This window comes from Protopterus annectens, chromosome 13.part0 (assembly GCF_019279795.1).
Source record: "Protopterus annectens isolate FY-2018-M chromosome 13.part0, PAN1.0, whole genome shotgun sequence".
Taxonomy (NCBI): Eukaryota; Metazoa; Chordata; order Ceratodontiformes; family Protopteridae; genus Protopterus; species Protopterus annectens.
In genome coordinates, this window is record NC_056747.1 from 1,135,807,167 (window position 1) to 1,135,824,229 (window position 17,063).

The 17,063-nt window shown below is 38.5% G+C and overlaps 1 protein-coding gene across 1 annotated transcript in view; it reads right to left on the reverse strand.

Annotated features, from left to right (window-relative positions):
* The window catches only part of C1QL1 (complement C1q like 1), a 623,479-nt gene that overhangs the window by 606,214 nt on the left and 202 nt on the right, over positions 1-17,063 (reverse strand). The window contains exon 1 of the mRNA XM_044055118.1: positions 16,291-17,063. This exon is cut by the window's right edge and continues 202 nt beyond it. Within this exon, the coding sequence (XP_043911053.1) occupies positions 16,291-16,887 (597 nt within the window). The 5' untranslated portion in view covers positions 16,888-17,063. The remainder of the gene's footprint in view (positions 1-16,290) is intronic.

A 17,063-nucleotide genomic window follows, 5' to 3' on the forward strand; every position in this document is an offset into this window, starting at 1 on the left:
TGACCCTGCATAAAATAGGCTTTCTTTTTTTATATTTGAGTTTAGTTGTTTTGAGTTTTGATATTTTGACTGTTTTGACTGTTACACCTATCCAAATATATCTCATGCAATAAAATCACATGCCAGGTGCATGTAAAAATGTATTTCAAATAAAAAAAATAAATAAATCAGCACTCTAGTGTGATAAAAATAAGCTTTAATTCCTTTGTGCAGTAAAAAAACAGAGATAAATCAGTTTCACTTATACAACATTTGTGATGCCCCCCAGCTTCATTCTGTCTGACTGTCCCAGTTTCCCCATCCTTTGCTGTGACTTCCTGCTTCCCCTTCCCTGAGTGAGCTAGGGGTAACATGGACCTTAAGGGCATCCTGAGGGGCAGTGCCGGCAACTGCTGCTGTTTGCTGAAGGGAGTTCTAATCTACACTTATTTCCCCAACCCCCACCCCTCTGTCCATTTGCATATCTGAGGGCTACTCCTCCCCTCTGTGGCGTACACTTCCCCTCATGGAGCATTTCTGATTTATGCCTCCCCTGATGGGCATGCTCATCTCTCCCTACAGGCACCTCAGATGCCTAAGCCATTATTCAAATCCCAGTTGCCTGTGCCATAGTTAGGGCTTTATCCATCTATGGCATGGTGGTGAATCAGTTAAGGAAGGCTAGAGGTAAACGGAAACAATCTTGAGATCCTTACCATACCCAAGTGTCTAATCTTACACATACCTTTTGGATATTCTCTGAAGGATTTACCCCACTGTCTGTTCTAACAAAACATTCTGGTCCCCCACCATCAGTGACTTTTCCAGACACATGTTTCCACAAAATTTCAGAGCTACATGCTAAAAAGCCGAGAACTCCTGTATTTTACCTTTCTTTTTTTTTCTTTAAGGAGGTGTCAAAAAGGAATACACATGGATAAAGAATCACTTATGGAGTAGAGGAAGGGATGTGACCTTAGAATGACTCCACCAGAACTGTTCCAAATGACACACCATTGGAAGATGACTGGTTCATGTCTCATCTGTGCAGAGTAGCAGATGATGAGATGCTTAGCAAAGATTTGGTCCAGGTACTGGACCTTATAAGGGTGTACTAATTTAAACAGATTAAAACACATACAGACCATAAAAATATCCTTAGAAGGAAGAAACTGACATCTATTGCCCATTTGACTACCATAGTGAGGCAGAAACAAATGACAGCCAGAATAAAAACAAGATTTACCACCTTGCACACCCAAAGGCTAGCTAATGAGCAGTATGAATAAATGGATCGTGGTAAAAGATAAAGTCAGCAGGATAAGAGAATTACTCTGTTCTGACTGTAATTTAAATGGAGGTTGATAACATAGATTTCTTCATATATATATATACACACACACACACACACATATATATATATATATATATATATATATATATATATATATATATATTTTTTTTTTTTTTTTTTTTTTAATTTAACATTTGTTTACCAGGAAAGCCCGACTTGGAACAAAGCCAATTTTCAGCAGTGGCCCGAGGAGAAATGTTCCAGACAGACAGACACACGTCTTTATAATGTGGGAGGAAACCAGATTACCCAGAGGAAACCCACACGAACACAGGGAGGACACGCAGACTCCACACAGAAGGCACCCCAGGTGAGAATCAAACCAGAGAACCACTTCCTGTGAGCTGACAATGCTACCGCTGCACGCACGCATGCACACTCATACACACACACACACACATACACACACACACACACACACACACACACACACACACACACACACACACACACACACACACATACAGACACACACACACACACACACACACATGTACGTGTGTGTGTGTGTGTGTGTGTGTGTGTGTGTGTGTGTGTGTGTGTTTATGTATATGTGCATTTTGATCCTGTTTTTAGTCATTTGAGTGTTTGGAGCCTTACCATATCATGTCTATCTGTCTACCACTGCATCCTTAAGGTGCTGTCATTTTATATTCATTACTTATTTAACTTCCATTTTAAATGATCACTCTTTGATTTTATGGATTTCCATAAAATCAAACAGTGATTCCTTAAAAGCAGAAGTTAAATAAATTGAAACAATTTCATTGTATCTAATGTAAGTCAATACATCTACACGTGTTTTTCCAGTGCATTATGAAATATGTTGTATATTCATATCACAACTGCAACAACAATGCACCCCTAAACATGTAAGCATCCTGAATATGAAAATCAAAACCTGCACCACTTGAAATTAAACACGCAGAACATGCTATATTATAAATATGTTACTGCTGAAGACAAAGAAAAAAGAGTAGGGCACTGCGTACAACTTAAAACCCTGCAAAAATATAGTTTTGCAGCCTTGTTCTTATTAGCTCTGTTTTCCTTACTTAATATTGGCTATGTATAAATCTCACTGGTTATAGTAAACAGCAAGACAAACATTTTTGTCTTCCACAGTTTGCAACTTATGAATATCAATAAACCACTGCACATCACTCTTGAATGTATTTACAGATACTGCTATTGCATACAACAGTCTTGAAAAAGTAATATTGCTACCTGCTAAACAGGTATTGTGCTCACTGCTGCTTTTGTTTACAGACTTTCTTTTCTAAATATTTGCAGGAGGTGCATTTTGTATTCCCTGGGCTGTGGCTGAAATACATCTTGTATGGATCAATCCACTACCCAGTTAATACATAAATAAATAAATCTAACTAGAGAAAATCTCTAGCACTGGCTTCTCCACCATAAACATTAGTACAAAAAAGTTGGTGTAAACTGTTTTTTTTTCATTTTCCCTGAATTTTGCATCAACTTGAATATTTTTGATGCTTAAAGTTTCAAGTGAGTTGGGGATGCAGCCTCACAATGCAGATTCTGCATGTGTGGTTTGCCTGGATGCAGAAATATGCCCTGAGCCTGATTGCTGTTCGATTTATATTTTATGCCATGCCCAAGTAAGAATGATCATCTCAATTTTGTCTTCGTGTAGTTTCTATATTATGTTCTCAATTTCATCCAGTCAGTCATAACATATGAGGACAAACTATTCAGTAGTGTGACCATACATGAATGCACACCTAATCAAATAGGTAATCGAGTTAGTGCATATGGTTAAACACTGAAATCTGTGAATGCGTTATGCTCAGCTAATCAATCAGGTAATCAAGTTGGTTCATATGGTTACACACTGAAATCTGTGAATGCGTTATGCTCAGCTAATCAATCAGGTAATCAAGTTGGTTCATATGGTTACACACTGAAATCTGTGAATACGTTATGCTCAGCTAATCAATCAGGTAATCAAGTTGGTTCATATGGTTACACACTGAAATCTGTGAATACGTTATGCTCAGCTAATCAATCAGGTAATCAAGTTGGTTCATATGGTTACACACTGAAATCTGTGAATACGTTATGCTCAGCTAATCAATCAGGTAATCAAGTTGGTTCATATGGTTACACACTGAAATCTGTGAATACGTTATGCTCAGCTAATGAAACAGGTAATCAAGTTAGTGGATTTGGTTACACACTGAAATTTATGAATGCGTTTAAGCAGCAGCATGTGGATCTGCTCTCATGGCCACTAAGATATTTATTTCTCTTTTGACTATGCTAAAAATGTGTATGTGTGTTTTTGTGCCTGTGTCTCTGTGTCTTTGTCTGTGTGCCTATGTTTTTGAGGTGGTGCTTGTCTGTATGTGTGCATACATGTATCAGGCTTGATTTTAAGCTCTGTGTTTCTAAACGTATATCCACACAATCCACTGATTCAACCCTGAAAGGTAAATAGGCCAAATCATGACAAATAAGAGGAAACTTCCAAGGCACTGAACTCAACAGGCACAAACTCATTCCCTTGTTCTGATGATCATGTTCCTCTTCTCAGGTACTTTGATCTGGAGTTAGTACATATTAGTATCAAGGGCATGGGAGTGCAGCCATCCATATCAAGGAATGGTGGGGGGGGGGGGTTGCGCCTTGGGGAAAAAAAAAAAGTTTTAAAGGAATACAGCTAGTTTCAATATTCCTCATTCTTATATTTCAGCGTTTGTATTTCATAATTCAGGACAGGAGTTACAGATCTTTCAATTGTAGTAGGGAGCCTTACTAAACACTTGTACATAAGCACACGAAGCTACATAAACAAACCAAATCCATCATACATTTTCAGTGAATGTCTGCATGACCAAGGTACCAGGATGAAATAAATAGTGCTATTGATCATTGTATCTGTCAAAGAATCTGTCAATTATTTAAGCAACAAGACATAACAAGCAGTATATTATTATGTAATATCATCACACCCTGAATTATGATATTACATGACAGCACATAAGAATGGAGTGTCTTTTTGTTACTATAAAATGACTTAATTTCTTATAACACTATTCAGCTTCTGTGGCTGTAGTACAGATGGTGATTTATGTAAGAAATACTTCACACTCAGGTGTGTGTAAAGCAGGGTTACTCATGTCATGAGTGGTTTGATCAAGAGGCCAAAGCCCGAATAATCAAATAAATCCAGCAGTAAATAAGTCTGCATTACCCACACCTAAACATAAGTCGTTGCTGATATACAATGATATTATTAAAAAAAGTTCTACCTTATAATAAAACAAAGCCCATAATGGGTAAGACTAGCTTGTAGACACCTGAACATGAGTTGTTGCTGTTATACAATTACATTATTTAAGAAAGGTCTTACCTTTTAAAAAAAATGTCATTGTGTAATAATTTATCTTCTGTCTCCTTCCATTGACATCTCTGGGGACAGATAATTGATGTACTGTGTGCGTAGAATTATGGATGAACATACCTAGCACTGCACAAAAACAGGTTTATACATAACAAGCACGTGCATGCATGCATGTCTGTGGTTCCACTCAAACAAAAAGAACAAAAACTGCAGATACATACACACATATGTATATACATAATGTTGTTTAGACAAATGCTCATGAACTGCAAATGAGCAGGATGCAGGCTGTGAACCTAGGCTTTGTTCCCGGAAATCCATTGAAATAGCACATCACTCTGAGCAAATCACATAATCAATTCAAAGCTTTTATGTGACCCGTGAAATCAGTAACATGATTCTAGTGAGTTTTACACTGTTATAACCTAAATAACTAAATGAGATCCATTTAAAATTCATGAAATACATTGGTTAAGTGTGGCTTTTTAATTAACATTAGTTGGCATTTAATCTTATTTCGGTTTCTGGATCATCCCTTGATTTATTATGTGGATGATGATTGCTCAATCACCATGTGCATTTTAGAATATTAATTAGTTTTTATTGCATAATATTCAGTATCGTCATGGCTACAGCAGTTCATTAGTCAGAGTTCTCACATTTCTGTAGTCTGTGTATAATCACTATCATACAATGCAAAATGATACATATTTTAAAACATGCACACTGATTTGACAATGCAGTTATCAAGCACTTTGATAGATCAAGCATTACATGGGAAGCAGATCAGTAGCCACAAAAAAACAAAAATACACAGGAAGAGGTGAAAGGTGCGATACAAAAAACTGTGTAAACTTGAAGTAAAAAACAAGTACCGAACCAACACGGCTGGGCAAAAACCTCTATAGCCACATTTGCTGCTCTAAAACAAATATCACTGTGGCTTACCAAACTAAATGCCACCGTTTTCTACTAAGCCATTAATATCAAACTTTTTTGGATGCATGAACCTGGAGGTGTATATATATAGTAAGCCCTAAATGATGATAAAAATGATCTGGAAATTCAAATAACAGTAAATGATGACCTATGGAAATGAACTGACAACAACTACAGTTAGAAAATGTACTACTTGAGCATTGCTACACAGCCAGTCTTATGGATGTGCAATATATCACTTAGTGTCTAGAGATAAATCGGTGAAAGGATACAGAAGAGAAATTAAGTTCTACATTAAAATGACATTAAAAAAGAAGTGCATTTCTTTTTTTTTAAATAACATCATTGTATAATAGCAATAACTCACATTCACCTGTGAGAAAGGCAAACTTATCCCCTATCTGGCTTTGTTTGATCACTTGGGAGTCACTCTCACAGTCAAACAACATTAGTTTTGGGTAAACACTTCATTACCCACACCTGAATGTGAAATAGTGCTTATTTAGTAGGAAACAGGCAACTTGTGTGCTTATCAGTTGTGAGATGATATGCAACTTGCTGAAGGTTCATTATAGTTCATGGCTGTAGCTATTAGGAAGAATCTCTTTTACACATGAAGTGCAATCAAATAATTAATTAAAACTACAGAGTACAATGGGTAACATATTGGTGAAAAAGTATACTATATATCAGATTTTGGGACCAGTATGGAAAGTTTGGTTGACGTGAAATTGGGTTAGCACCCTGGAAACAACAAAAAGTGTAATGGACCACACACCTGTACACAGGTAAGTCTAGAAGCTTGATCTGTTAATGAAAATATACCATCAGTCCTATTCAGCTACTCTCCTTACCCTATAGTCATTCTTTTATTCCTGATGCTGGCATATTTCACATATCACTCCTTCAGCCCCCCCCCCCCACTTATAACACTGTAACGCCACATGTTTGCTATCCCTTGTGTACAAGATGTAGCCCATTGATAGTTGTGGCAAAATACTCTATTAATGAAGCACCACCACCACCTTTTCTATAACTGAGTGCTTCCTCAGATGTTCCCAGAGTCACATTCTTTGAAGAAGCTTTCGGATCATGATTTTATCTCTACAGAGCAGTATAATCACAGATGAACATATCTTGAAGGTCCACATGTATGTACACACACACACACATGGACATGTGCGCGCACACACACACACACACACACACACACACACACACACACACACACACACACACACACGCACGGCTTCTACCAGCAATCCACTCACAAGTAAAATGTACAAAAATTCATTCACTCACATGCACAGGGGCATTCATGTTTATGGCAATCGGTTGGTCCACTGAAGACCAGTTCTGAAAAAAAATCATTCTAGTGAGACTGACTGACCAAACAAACAAGTAAATGACTCCAGTTTGACATACACTAAACTGGACAGAATTGGGAGTTAAGGAGATATGGCAACAATGCACCAGAGTTTAAGATGTAACACATCTGCACAAATTCCCACAGTGACCTCAGCTCAGTATTCTGGTCAGAGATCTGTCACATAGCTTGTAATGATGAGGGACCAAATGCAATAGCTAAGAGCATGTACAGCAGCCACATTACAACAACAAAAGAGTGACAGACTTTGTTTGGATGTACCAGTAAGGATAATTTAGCATCAAATAGTGTCTGGAGAGATGTAGGATTAACTTATGACCTTCTTCCACACTTCAGGACTGTGAGGCTTTGTGTGTGCAATGTACACTGTGTCTAAAATGCTATGGAGAAGACCACAATGGAGGATGAGGAGGTGATGTCTATGATGTTTTTAAGTTTTGGTCAACTAGCAGATCTAGTGCTAAAGAGCTCATTGGGTTGGTGGCAATGATAATGAGGGGACTTGAAGAGGTATTGGCCATCCTTCCTCCTCCTTTGGGGCAGGTTAGAATTTTTGTACTTCTTAATAGGACCAGGTGGAAATGCAGAAGAGGGGGGAGGTACCCAGAGGAGGCTTCATTTCATAGCATACATTTAAGGGAGTGTGGGTGGTGTAATACTGGAGAAAAGGCTTTACAGACCCACAGTATGACGTCAAATGGAATCCTACCACCCATCTCTCACATTTTGGGTGGGGGACATAACATGCACTGATCATTTAATGAAGTTGGGGGAGGGGCTGAAGTAAGGCCAGACTACACAGTCTTGTCTTTTTTAATTTCTCAAATGTCTAGGGTTTCTAGTACTGTACCAGGAATGGGTCCCATTTCTGTCAGGATACATTTAAAGTTCATGAAATTAGTATTGCTTCAAACTTTGTTGTTTTCCTCTGGATTATCTCACAATCTTTGATGTTGATAGTGGCATCTCCAGCAGGACATAGATTAATGAGATTAAAGTTTGTCAGTGGTAACACACAATGTCACAGGAGACATATCGGAGAAGGGTAAAAGGAAAAAAAAATGCACCAAACTGAATGAAAACTGCACACCCACATACCTCTGTCAGAGCTGCTATCATTTAATGCTCTCTTCCATGAAGTTTCCAGACTTAACTGACATATGACATATTGAGTTAAACCAACAGCACCTAACTTTAGCATTTACAAGAGAATATAAGCTTCTCTAGAGCAGCCTATAGTCACCACTGGCTAGTAGTTGAAGCAAAAATTAAATGGTGCAGAACATGGAAGTAGAATTCCACCATGGATACAGGTCTGAAAACCTGAAAAGGATGATGATGCAGTTAATAAAGAGACTTGCCTGAGACCACAGAAGAAATCAGTTCTTTGATCTGAAGCTGTATTCTGCCCTTCCATTTTAATACACTGCTTCATTAGAAGGTGATGTTTCTAGATCACTTAATATCCTGTCCAGAACTCATTAAATTAGGAAATGCTAAAGTCCTCATGGGACAGAGCCAGTTAGGACTTCCTCGAACAGACTTTAAAGTTATTCTCCATACCTGCCTCATCCCTATATTCCCTCTGCAGCCAGCAGCTATAATATTGTTAGGTAACATGCATCCAGGGAGTGCAGGTCTTGAACTGGGTATTTCCAGGTGCTCTGTTATACTTTTCTTCCTCTTATCTGTATTTCCTCTTCTCCTTTTCCAGCTCACACCAACAATCAAACACTTCTGTGAATGCCTTTCTTATTACTAGTTAAAAATAGAATCAGCTTTTAAAATAAATTTAGCACGGGAAAGTATACAGATTAAAAAAAAACACTTGAATAAGAAATATTGCTTGGAATGGTTATTTCTACAAATGACAAAACCTCATTCTCTATATAGCACGATTAATTGTACCATTCTTCTTCAGATTATGTATAACTTCTCAGCAGTTGCTATCTTGAGTGGATGGATTCAGCTCTTCTCAATAAATGCTTCCTTGCATTAAATCTCTCAAATTTTTTAATGTTTTGCATTTAACGTCTTTAGCTTGGGTTGTAATTAAAAGCAGTTTATTTAGGTTAAGTAAATCATGCAGTTAGAAAAAGAAAACAAATAAATGCAAAAAGTGTTATCTGCATCAGGAAAAAAATGCTATCAAACTGTGACTTGAAAATAAAAACGTTAATCCATATTAACACTTAGGGCGGCCACGGTGGTGCAGTGGTTAGCATTGCTGCCTCACAGCAAGAGGTTCTCCGGTTCGATCCTCGGCTGGGGTGCCTTCTGTGCGGAGTCTGCATGTCCTCCCTGTGGTCACGTGGGTTTCCTCCGGGTGCTCCGGTTTCTTCCCACATCCCAAAGACATGCTGCAGGTGGATTGGACACTCTAAATTGGCCCTAGGTGTGCGTGTGAGTGTGCCTTCTGTGGAAGGTTGGGCGCCGGGCTGGCAACTCGACACCGTAAAACTCCACTGCCATTCAATGTGCGGACAAGGTGATCCGCTGTGGCGACCCCTAACCGGGAAAAAGCCGAAAGAAGAATCCATATTAACACTTGAATTTTTTTCTGCATTTAAACTTATTCAGAAAATCTTTGAAGTTAACTCAGAGATACTAATGCTTAACACTGTTTTATATTCAAATCTTTACTTTCAGGAGTGGAATATTTAGGTTTAAAATGTATTTTAAAATTGTTTGAGACTAAAGAAAGGTCAATGAAGAAATTTGTTTAAACAGTTAAGTGAGTTTGTAAGCTTATGCTCATACTATTTAAGATTTTAGTTTTGTTAGGACATTTCATGTTGGAAGTGACAAAGCTAACAATACTAAAAGCTGTTTTTTTTTTCATTTTATTCTTCCTTCCATTAGTTATTTTTAAATCCCACTCTTATTGCTGACAGATGAATTCCACTTTTCACATCTAGTCTGTGAATTTTGTTACGTTCTTTATCACAGACCATACTTACGTTTGTAGTACTCAGTCTTTCTAGGGTTCCTGTATTTGTATGTCATACACATCTTAAGTCTTTCAGTGCTCATACTTTTGCCACTGTGTTCCAAGTATCCATTACCACCTTCTATGCAACAAATGCTTCCTCACTTTACATCTGAAATTTTGCATCATGTAATATTCTTTCTCGAATATCTGGTTTCTAAGATACTTTTTCTATGATATTCTAAACTATTTGTTTATCTCATCCTGCTGTATTTCTTCATGAAGTGCAGTCTACAACCTTAGCTATGGCACTACAAATGAGGTTTTTCTAATGTCCTTTCATTGTTTGCAGTGCCTTATTCTGTGCCCTGTTGATACCGCCTGTGTCTTGCAACTCATTTCGTATACTTATAGTCATCTTTATATCTTTTCAACTCAAATATGTTAATGCCTAGATCTTTGCCCTGGATTGCAGCAAAGCCTACTTCCTTTGCGATACACATCTCTTTTGTGACAGTAGCATCACCCACAAACATCTACGTGATTGAGGACTGTATCAGTCATAGAACTGAGGTATATGTGAGTGATTTGCTCAGAAATCACTCTGCCATAAAGTGTATGTTTTCCTGAGTCAGAGATGGACTTTCATTGACCCAGTGAACTTCCACAGATCCTATGTGCACTGACACTGAGAACTTCTACAGATCCTATGTGCACTGACACTGAGAACTTCCACAGATCCTATGTGCACTGACACTGAGAACTTCCACAGATCCTATGTGCACTGACACTGAGAACTTTCTTTGATCCTGTTTGCACTGACACTGTGAACTTCCACAGATCCTATGTGCACTGACACTGAGAACTTCCACAGATCCTATGTGCACTGACACTGAGAACTTCCACAGATCCTATGTGCACTGACACTGAGAACTTCCACAGATCCTATGTGCACTGACACTGAGAAATTCCACAGATCCTATGTGCACTGACACTGAGAACTTTCTTTGATCCTGTTTGCACTGACACTGTGAACTTCCACAGATCCTATGTGCACTGACACTGTGAACTTCCACAGATCCTATGTGCACTGACACTGAGAGCTTTCTTTGATCCTGTTTGCACTGACACTGTGAACTTCCACAGATCCTATGTGCACTGACACTGAGAACTTTCTTTGATCCTGTTTGCACTGACACTGTGAACTTCCCCAGACTGCACTAACACTGTGAATTTTCCCAAATCCGATTTGTACTGATACTGTGAACTTCCCCAGACCCAAAGTGTACTGACACTGTGAACTTCCCCAGACCCAACTTGCACTGATGCTGTGACATTTTCTCAGACTCAATGTGCACAGACACTGTGCACTTTCTTAAATCCTATTTACACTGACACTGTAAACCATGAAATTCCCAAGACCCAACATGCACTGACAGTGTGAACTTCCCAAGATCCAACATGTACTGACACCCTAAAATTCTCTTGACAGAACATGCACTAGCAGTGAGAACTTCTGCACCAAACCTGCACTGACACTGTAAACTTCCACAGACCCAACATGGACTAACAGTGTGAACTTCCCTATATCAAACCTGCACTAACACTGTGAAATTCCACAGACCCAACCTGCACTGACACTGTAAACGTCCACAGACCCAACCTGCACTGGCACTGTAAACTTCCACAGACCCAACCTGCACTGGCACTGTAAACTTTCCAAGACCCAACATGCATTGAGACCATGAAACTCCCACGACTGAACATACACTTACAGTGTGAACTTCCCCACACAAACCTGCTCTGACATTGTCAACTTTCACAGACCCAACATGCACTGATACTTTGAACTTCCACAGAAGTAATGTGCACTGACACTGTGAACTTCCACGGACTCAGTGTGCACTAGCACTGTCACTTCCCCACACCAAATGTGTACTGAAATTGTGAACTTCCCCACACCAAACCTCACTCTCACTGCGAACCTCTCCACACTGAACCGTCACTGAAACTGTGAACTTCCACAGACCCAACATGTACTGACACTGTGAACTTCTCCATACCAAACCCCCAAATCTGCACTGACACTGTGAACTTTTCCACACCAATCCTGCACTGACACTGTGAATTTTTACAGACCCAACATGCACTGATGCTGTGAACTTTCACAGACCTAAAGTGCACTGACACTGTGAACTTTCACTGACTCAACGTGCACTGACACTGTGAATTTTCACAGACACAACATGCACTGACACTGTGAACTTTCACAGACTCAATGTGCACTGATACTGTTAACTTTCACAGATTCAACATGCACTGAGGCTGTGAAGTTTCACAAACACACTATACTTTGACACTGTGACTTTTCACAGACCAAGTGCTCTTCTTCTATTATCTGGGACAATTACTATATAGTAGTTCTCGCCATGCCATAAGACAGTGTTCAGCTGGTCTACCACTAACATATCAATTTGAATATGATATACTGCCACTGCACTATAGTTTGGTCGGGTTGTTGAAGTCTTCTACACTTCTAGTGGCAATAATTTCAAGAATGTGGTATGTCATTATGAAATTTGCACATATCCAAAAATAAAAATAAGTGTTCTGACTAGGACTTGCAACCAGGATACTAAGAATTACATTTTATCTATAGTAACCACACACACCACGCAAGCAATTCAAGCATATAGTCCCTGACCATTAACACTTCTTCTAATTTTGACAGACTCACACCATTGGACGTGTGTGTGTGTGTGTGTGTGTGTGTGTGTGTGTGTGTGTGTGTGTGTGTGTGTGTGTGTGTGTGTGTGTGTGTGTATATATATATATATATATATATATATATATATATATATATATATATATATAAATGGATCTATGTTGTTACATTGAAAGTATGTTAAATCAAACGAACGCACTTTCCTGAAAGTACATTTTAGCAAAAATGCCAAAAAGCCTACAAAAATAACACTACTTTAATATTCTCACTCTGAGATCACACTATAGTGGGGAAAAGGGAATATTGCCTTATCCCCGCTGTACCGCAGTCTAAGCAACAGTTTGCTTAGTTGTATAATCAACAGTACATGTTGATGTACAACTAAATCCACATGCAAACTGCTTGTTTTTATTTCCTTTTTTTTTTTTTTTTTTTTTTTTTTTTGCGAAAGTGCACATTTTTGCTAAAATGTTATTGCGAAAGTGTGTTCGCTGTAGTACGTTTCGATTTAACGTACTTTCGATGTTCAGACTAGGACCCATATACATATACATACATATATATAATACACATGCACCCACACAGTCACACATGTACACACATACACATTCACGCAATAAGTAATACAAATTTTCTCTAATTTTCACACACACACACACACACACACACACACACACACACACACACACACACACACAATATTAAAATCACAGATTCAAGACTGCACTGTGAGTATTTCTTTTATAGTGCAGTCTTGTGTTTGTGACTTTGTCTGTGTGTGTGTGTGTGTGTGTGTGTGTGTGTGTGTGTGTGTGTGTGTGTGTGTGTGTGTGCGTGTCTGTCTATCAGTCAAAATTCCAGAAAATATTTATTACTTATTGTGTAAATATGTATGTATGTATGTGCATTTGCCTTGTTGGTGTATCCAAAATGAAATAATTCTGAGTGGTGTGGGTTCGAAATCCAGATAAGACACTGTCTTCTTTTTTCCCCTTTGAATTTGCAGGTTTCTTGCTGCTGTGTCAGTTTATTTTGACTCTTTTAAGGTGGAACTTTTAAGGGAATGAAGCAGGCATTCCATAATCATTAAATAACTTTAGACAAATGCCAGTGAAACAGAAGACTACTATCCACTATATCACTGCTGCATGTACTCAAGGATTACATCAAGTATAATAATATTTCTCAATTTCTTTGCTCATAAATTCTGGACAAATACAAAAATAATAGGGTGACAAAGAGCCAAAATCAGGGTCAATTTTAAACATTATACTAAAATATGTAAATTATTATGACACATTTTGGATTGACAGGCATTTCCTGAGTAATAAATATGAAATTCTAATGTCAGACATTATTGACTGACTTCAATCCTTAGTGTTAATGTGAAAGTCAAACATTTTACAACTGACAGAACATAAATATAAGGCAAAATCTGGGATATTCAACAAAATCAGTGACATTTAAAAGTGCAGAAGTAAGGAGTGAGAATATGGTGTGTGAAGTTGGAAACTGCAAATACAGCTATCCTTTACAACAACTTGCAATGGGAAGTTTCTGGTTGATTTGTGTATGTGCTTGCATGCATCTGTGGGTATCGTTGCTGTTAATGTGTTGAGAAAAAAAAAAGAAAGAAATCAGACAAACCGGGGAAGTCAGCTTTTTTATGTCCTATATATGTGAACTTAGGATTTCCTGTTGCAGGTAAATGAAGCTTATGGAGGAAATGGATTAACTTATTAAGGCTTCTATCGGGTAATTCATGCAGAAGATTCGAAGAAGGATACATGCGGGGCATATTAGAAATCAAATCTGAGATACCTGGCAAAAGAGAATGTGTCAAAAGGCTTGAGAAAAAAAATATAGAACACAAGCAATAAAATGTGGTTATAAGGATGTTCTGTGCTAGCTATAGCTGCATCATGAAGTGTGAGCTGTGTTTTGGTACCAGCAAGTATTAACAAGGATTGATGAAAATAATGCCATTAAATGTTAAGTATGTTAGCCAAAGAGGAGATTGATACTTATGCTGCAAGTCAGAAAGGTTAACAACTTTCCAAATGCAGTGTTGAAAAATGTTTCAAGAGTTATACATTTGCTGGGCAAAAAGCAAGGGCAAATAAATTATGATTGCACAAGCCAAAAACTGTACAAGTAAATATTTATTGTACTAACAACATTTTATCAGGAAGTGCTAGGTGTTTAGCATAGCCCTGTGTGACTGATATGTGCCAGCCAGTATTATAGAAAATATCTGCTATTGGTTCAAAATGCCTGTTATGGAAATAAAAAGTACTGCAAAATGCATGCTGTGCTAATAAAAAGAGTCCCAAGGAGATGCTGTGACAGATAAGACATTCAAGAGAATAAAGGCATGCATGTATCCAAACCAGAGATAGAAAGAGTTAGCTGCCCCACACCATCCATAATGGTATTAATAACTACTATCTGTGACATTAGTTAGCTATGAACAGCTTTGTGAGACAAAAAGGCATAAACTCTCTCCTAACCAAAAAATCTTTTAAACATCTGATATGCTAGCCTTAAAAGTACTAAGAAGTGTAATATCACAATTAAAAGAAATTCTACGAAATACCAGCCAGTCAAATCCAAAAAGGTATAAATAAGTAATATATGCTAAAACAAAAATGAGTATTAAGAGATATTTGCTGCACTGATGTTCCGTTATATGTGAAGCTGCCCTGTAAGAGTAAGGCTAAGAACATGTATACAAACTTTTAATTGTTGCAGTTCTATGTACATGCTCTACTAATGTTCTAGTGCCTTTTTGTGTACACATTTCCGCAAACTTTATTTTTGTCAGAGAACATCCACCAAAATGACTGCACAATGCATCTCACGTGAAAATAATTAACGGTATTAGCTGTAAGTGAGTTACACAGATACACAATATCAGATTAGTTTGATGGCTGACCTTCATTTGTTATTCTGTCTCCAGGGAATTTGGGCTTCCTTCTTTGCGCTTGTATCCTGATGCAATAACTTATTAGGATATTTAACTATTATATCAAGGCAGTCATGTGTACAGCTCGCTAGTGTTTAAAACCTTGCCTAGATAAGTTTGATTTTCACCACAGATTTATTTCCAACTTCTATAAATAGTCAACATTATAGCAAATCTGAAACTGCTGAAAAAATAAGTGACTTCAGATGTGAAATGCACTCAGTAGATGTCCACTGCTTAGCAATCAAAGTCTGAAATTCAGTAGCCTTTATACATTGCCCTCAGTTAAAACAAACAAATAAATAAAATAGAGGTACTACAGTTAATCTGAATAAACAGGATTCATTACATACTATGTCAAGGCTATTCACATTACTCATTCAGGCAAACTAACTAATCAGTGGCTTTAGCTTTTTTCCCATTATGAAGTATAGTGTATACGATATTTTACATGACAGTGAATATATATCCAAAACTCAGTAAGCCCTGTCAGACCAGATGGAATAGAGACAGTAATCTATATTATCCCATCTTGCTCACTTCTCATAATCCTAATTATAAAAAAAAACAAAAAAAAAACAAACAAACAAACAAACAAAGGAAACCTTTTCCTACTTCAGCTAGGTGTGTACAGCTTACCTGTCCATTTTTGCACAGGTCTGCCCACATACTTGTGCCATCCCCTCCTCTCATCAGGACGTGGTAGATGAAGAAATATGTGCCAGGGATGTTACAGGTAAACTTGCCTGTGGTGGCATCATAGTTGTTGCCCAGGTTAGTGACCACATCATCGAACTTGAGGATTTCGTAGCCTTCATGGGGATTCTTCAGGCCAGCATAAAAGGCCACCCTAGGGACAGTGGTGTAAGTGGCAGTGCTGATGGCACCATTACCCCCAGGACCGGACGGGCCAGGTTTTCCAGGTTCACCCTTTTCACCGGGTGGACCTACAGGTCCTGGTGGACCTGGCTCGCCAGGTGGACCTGGGGGCCCCGGTTTGCCAGGTCTGCCAGGTTTGCCTTGAGGACCCTGTACGAGTGTCGAAGGTGGTGGCACGATATTGTGATCACTAAGTGTCTCAGCCTCTGGTCGGATACTGTCACTGGTGGTGGTGGAGCTGCTCTTCCCCATGTAGGGGTCGCAGACCATCCTACAAGTGCCCAGCATCTCGTAATGCCCTTCTGTCCCTACAGAATTGACCAGTACAGGTATAAGGATAACTAACAGGAGGATCATGAGGACTCCAACCGCTGCTGCGATCAAGGTCTTTCTTCCAATGCTAAGCCTTGGAAGAGGCTGAGCGCGCTCTCTCCCTGTTGAAGAAATGGTGCCTGCTGATTTGTCTGCCCTGGATGAAGGTAAAAAAACTGGATGATCCTCTGAAAATCAAAAGAGCCGGTTGTGAGATGATT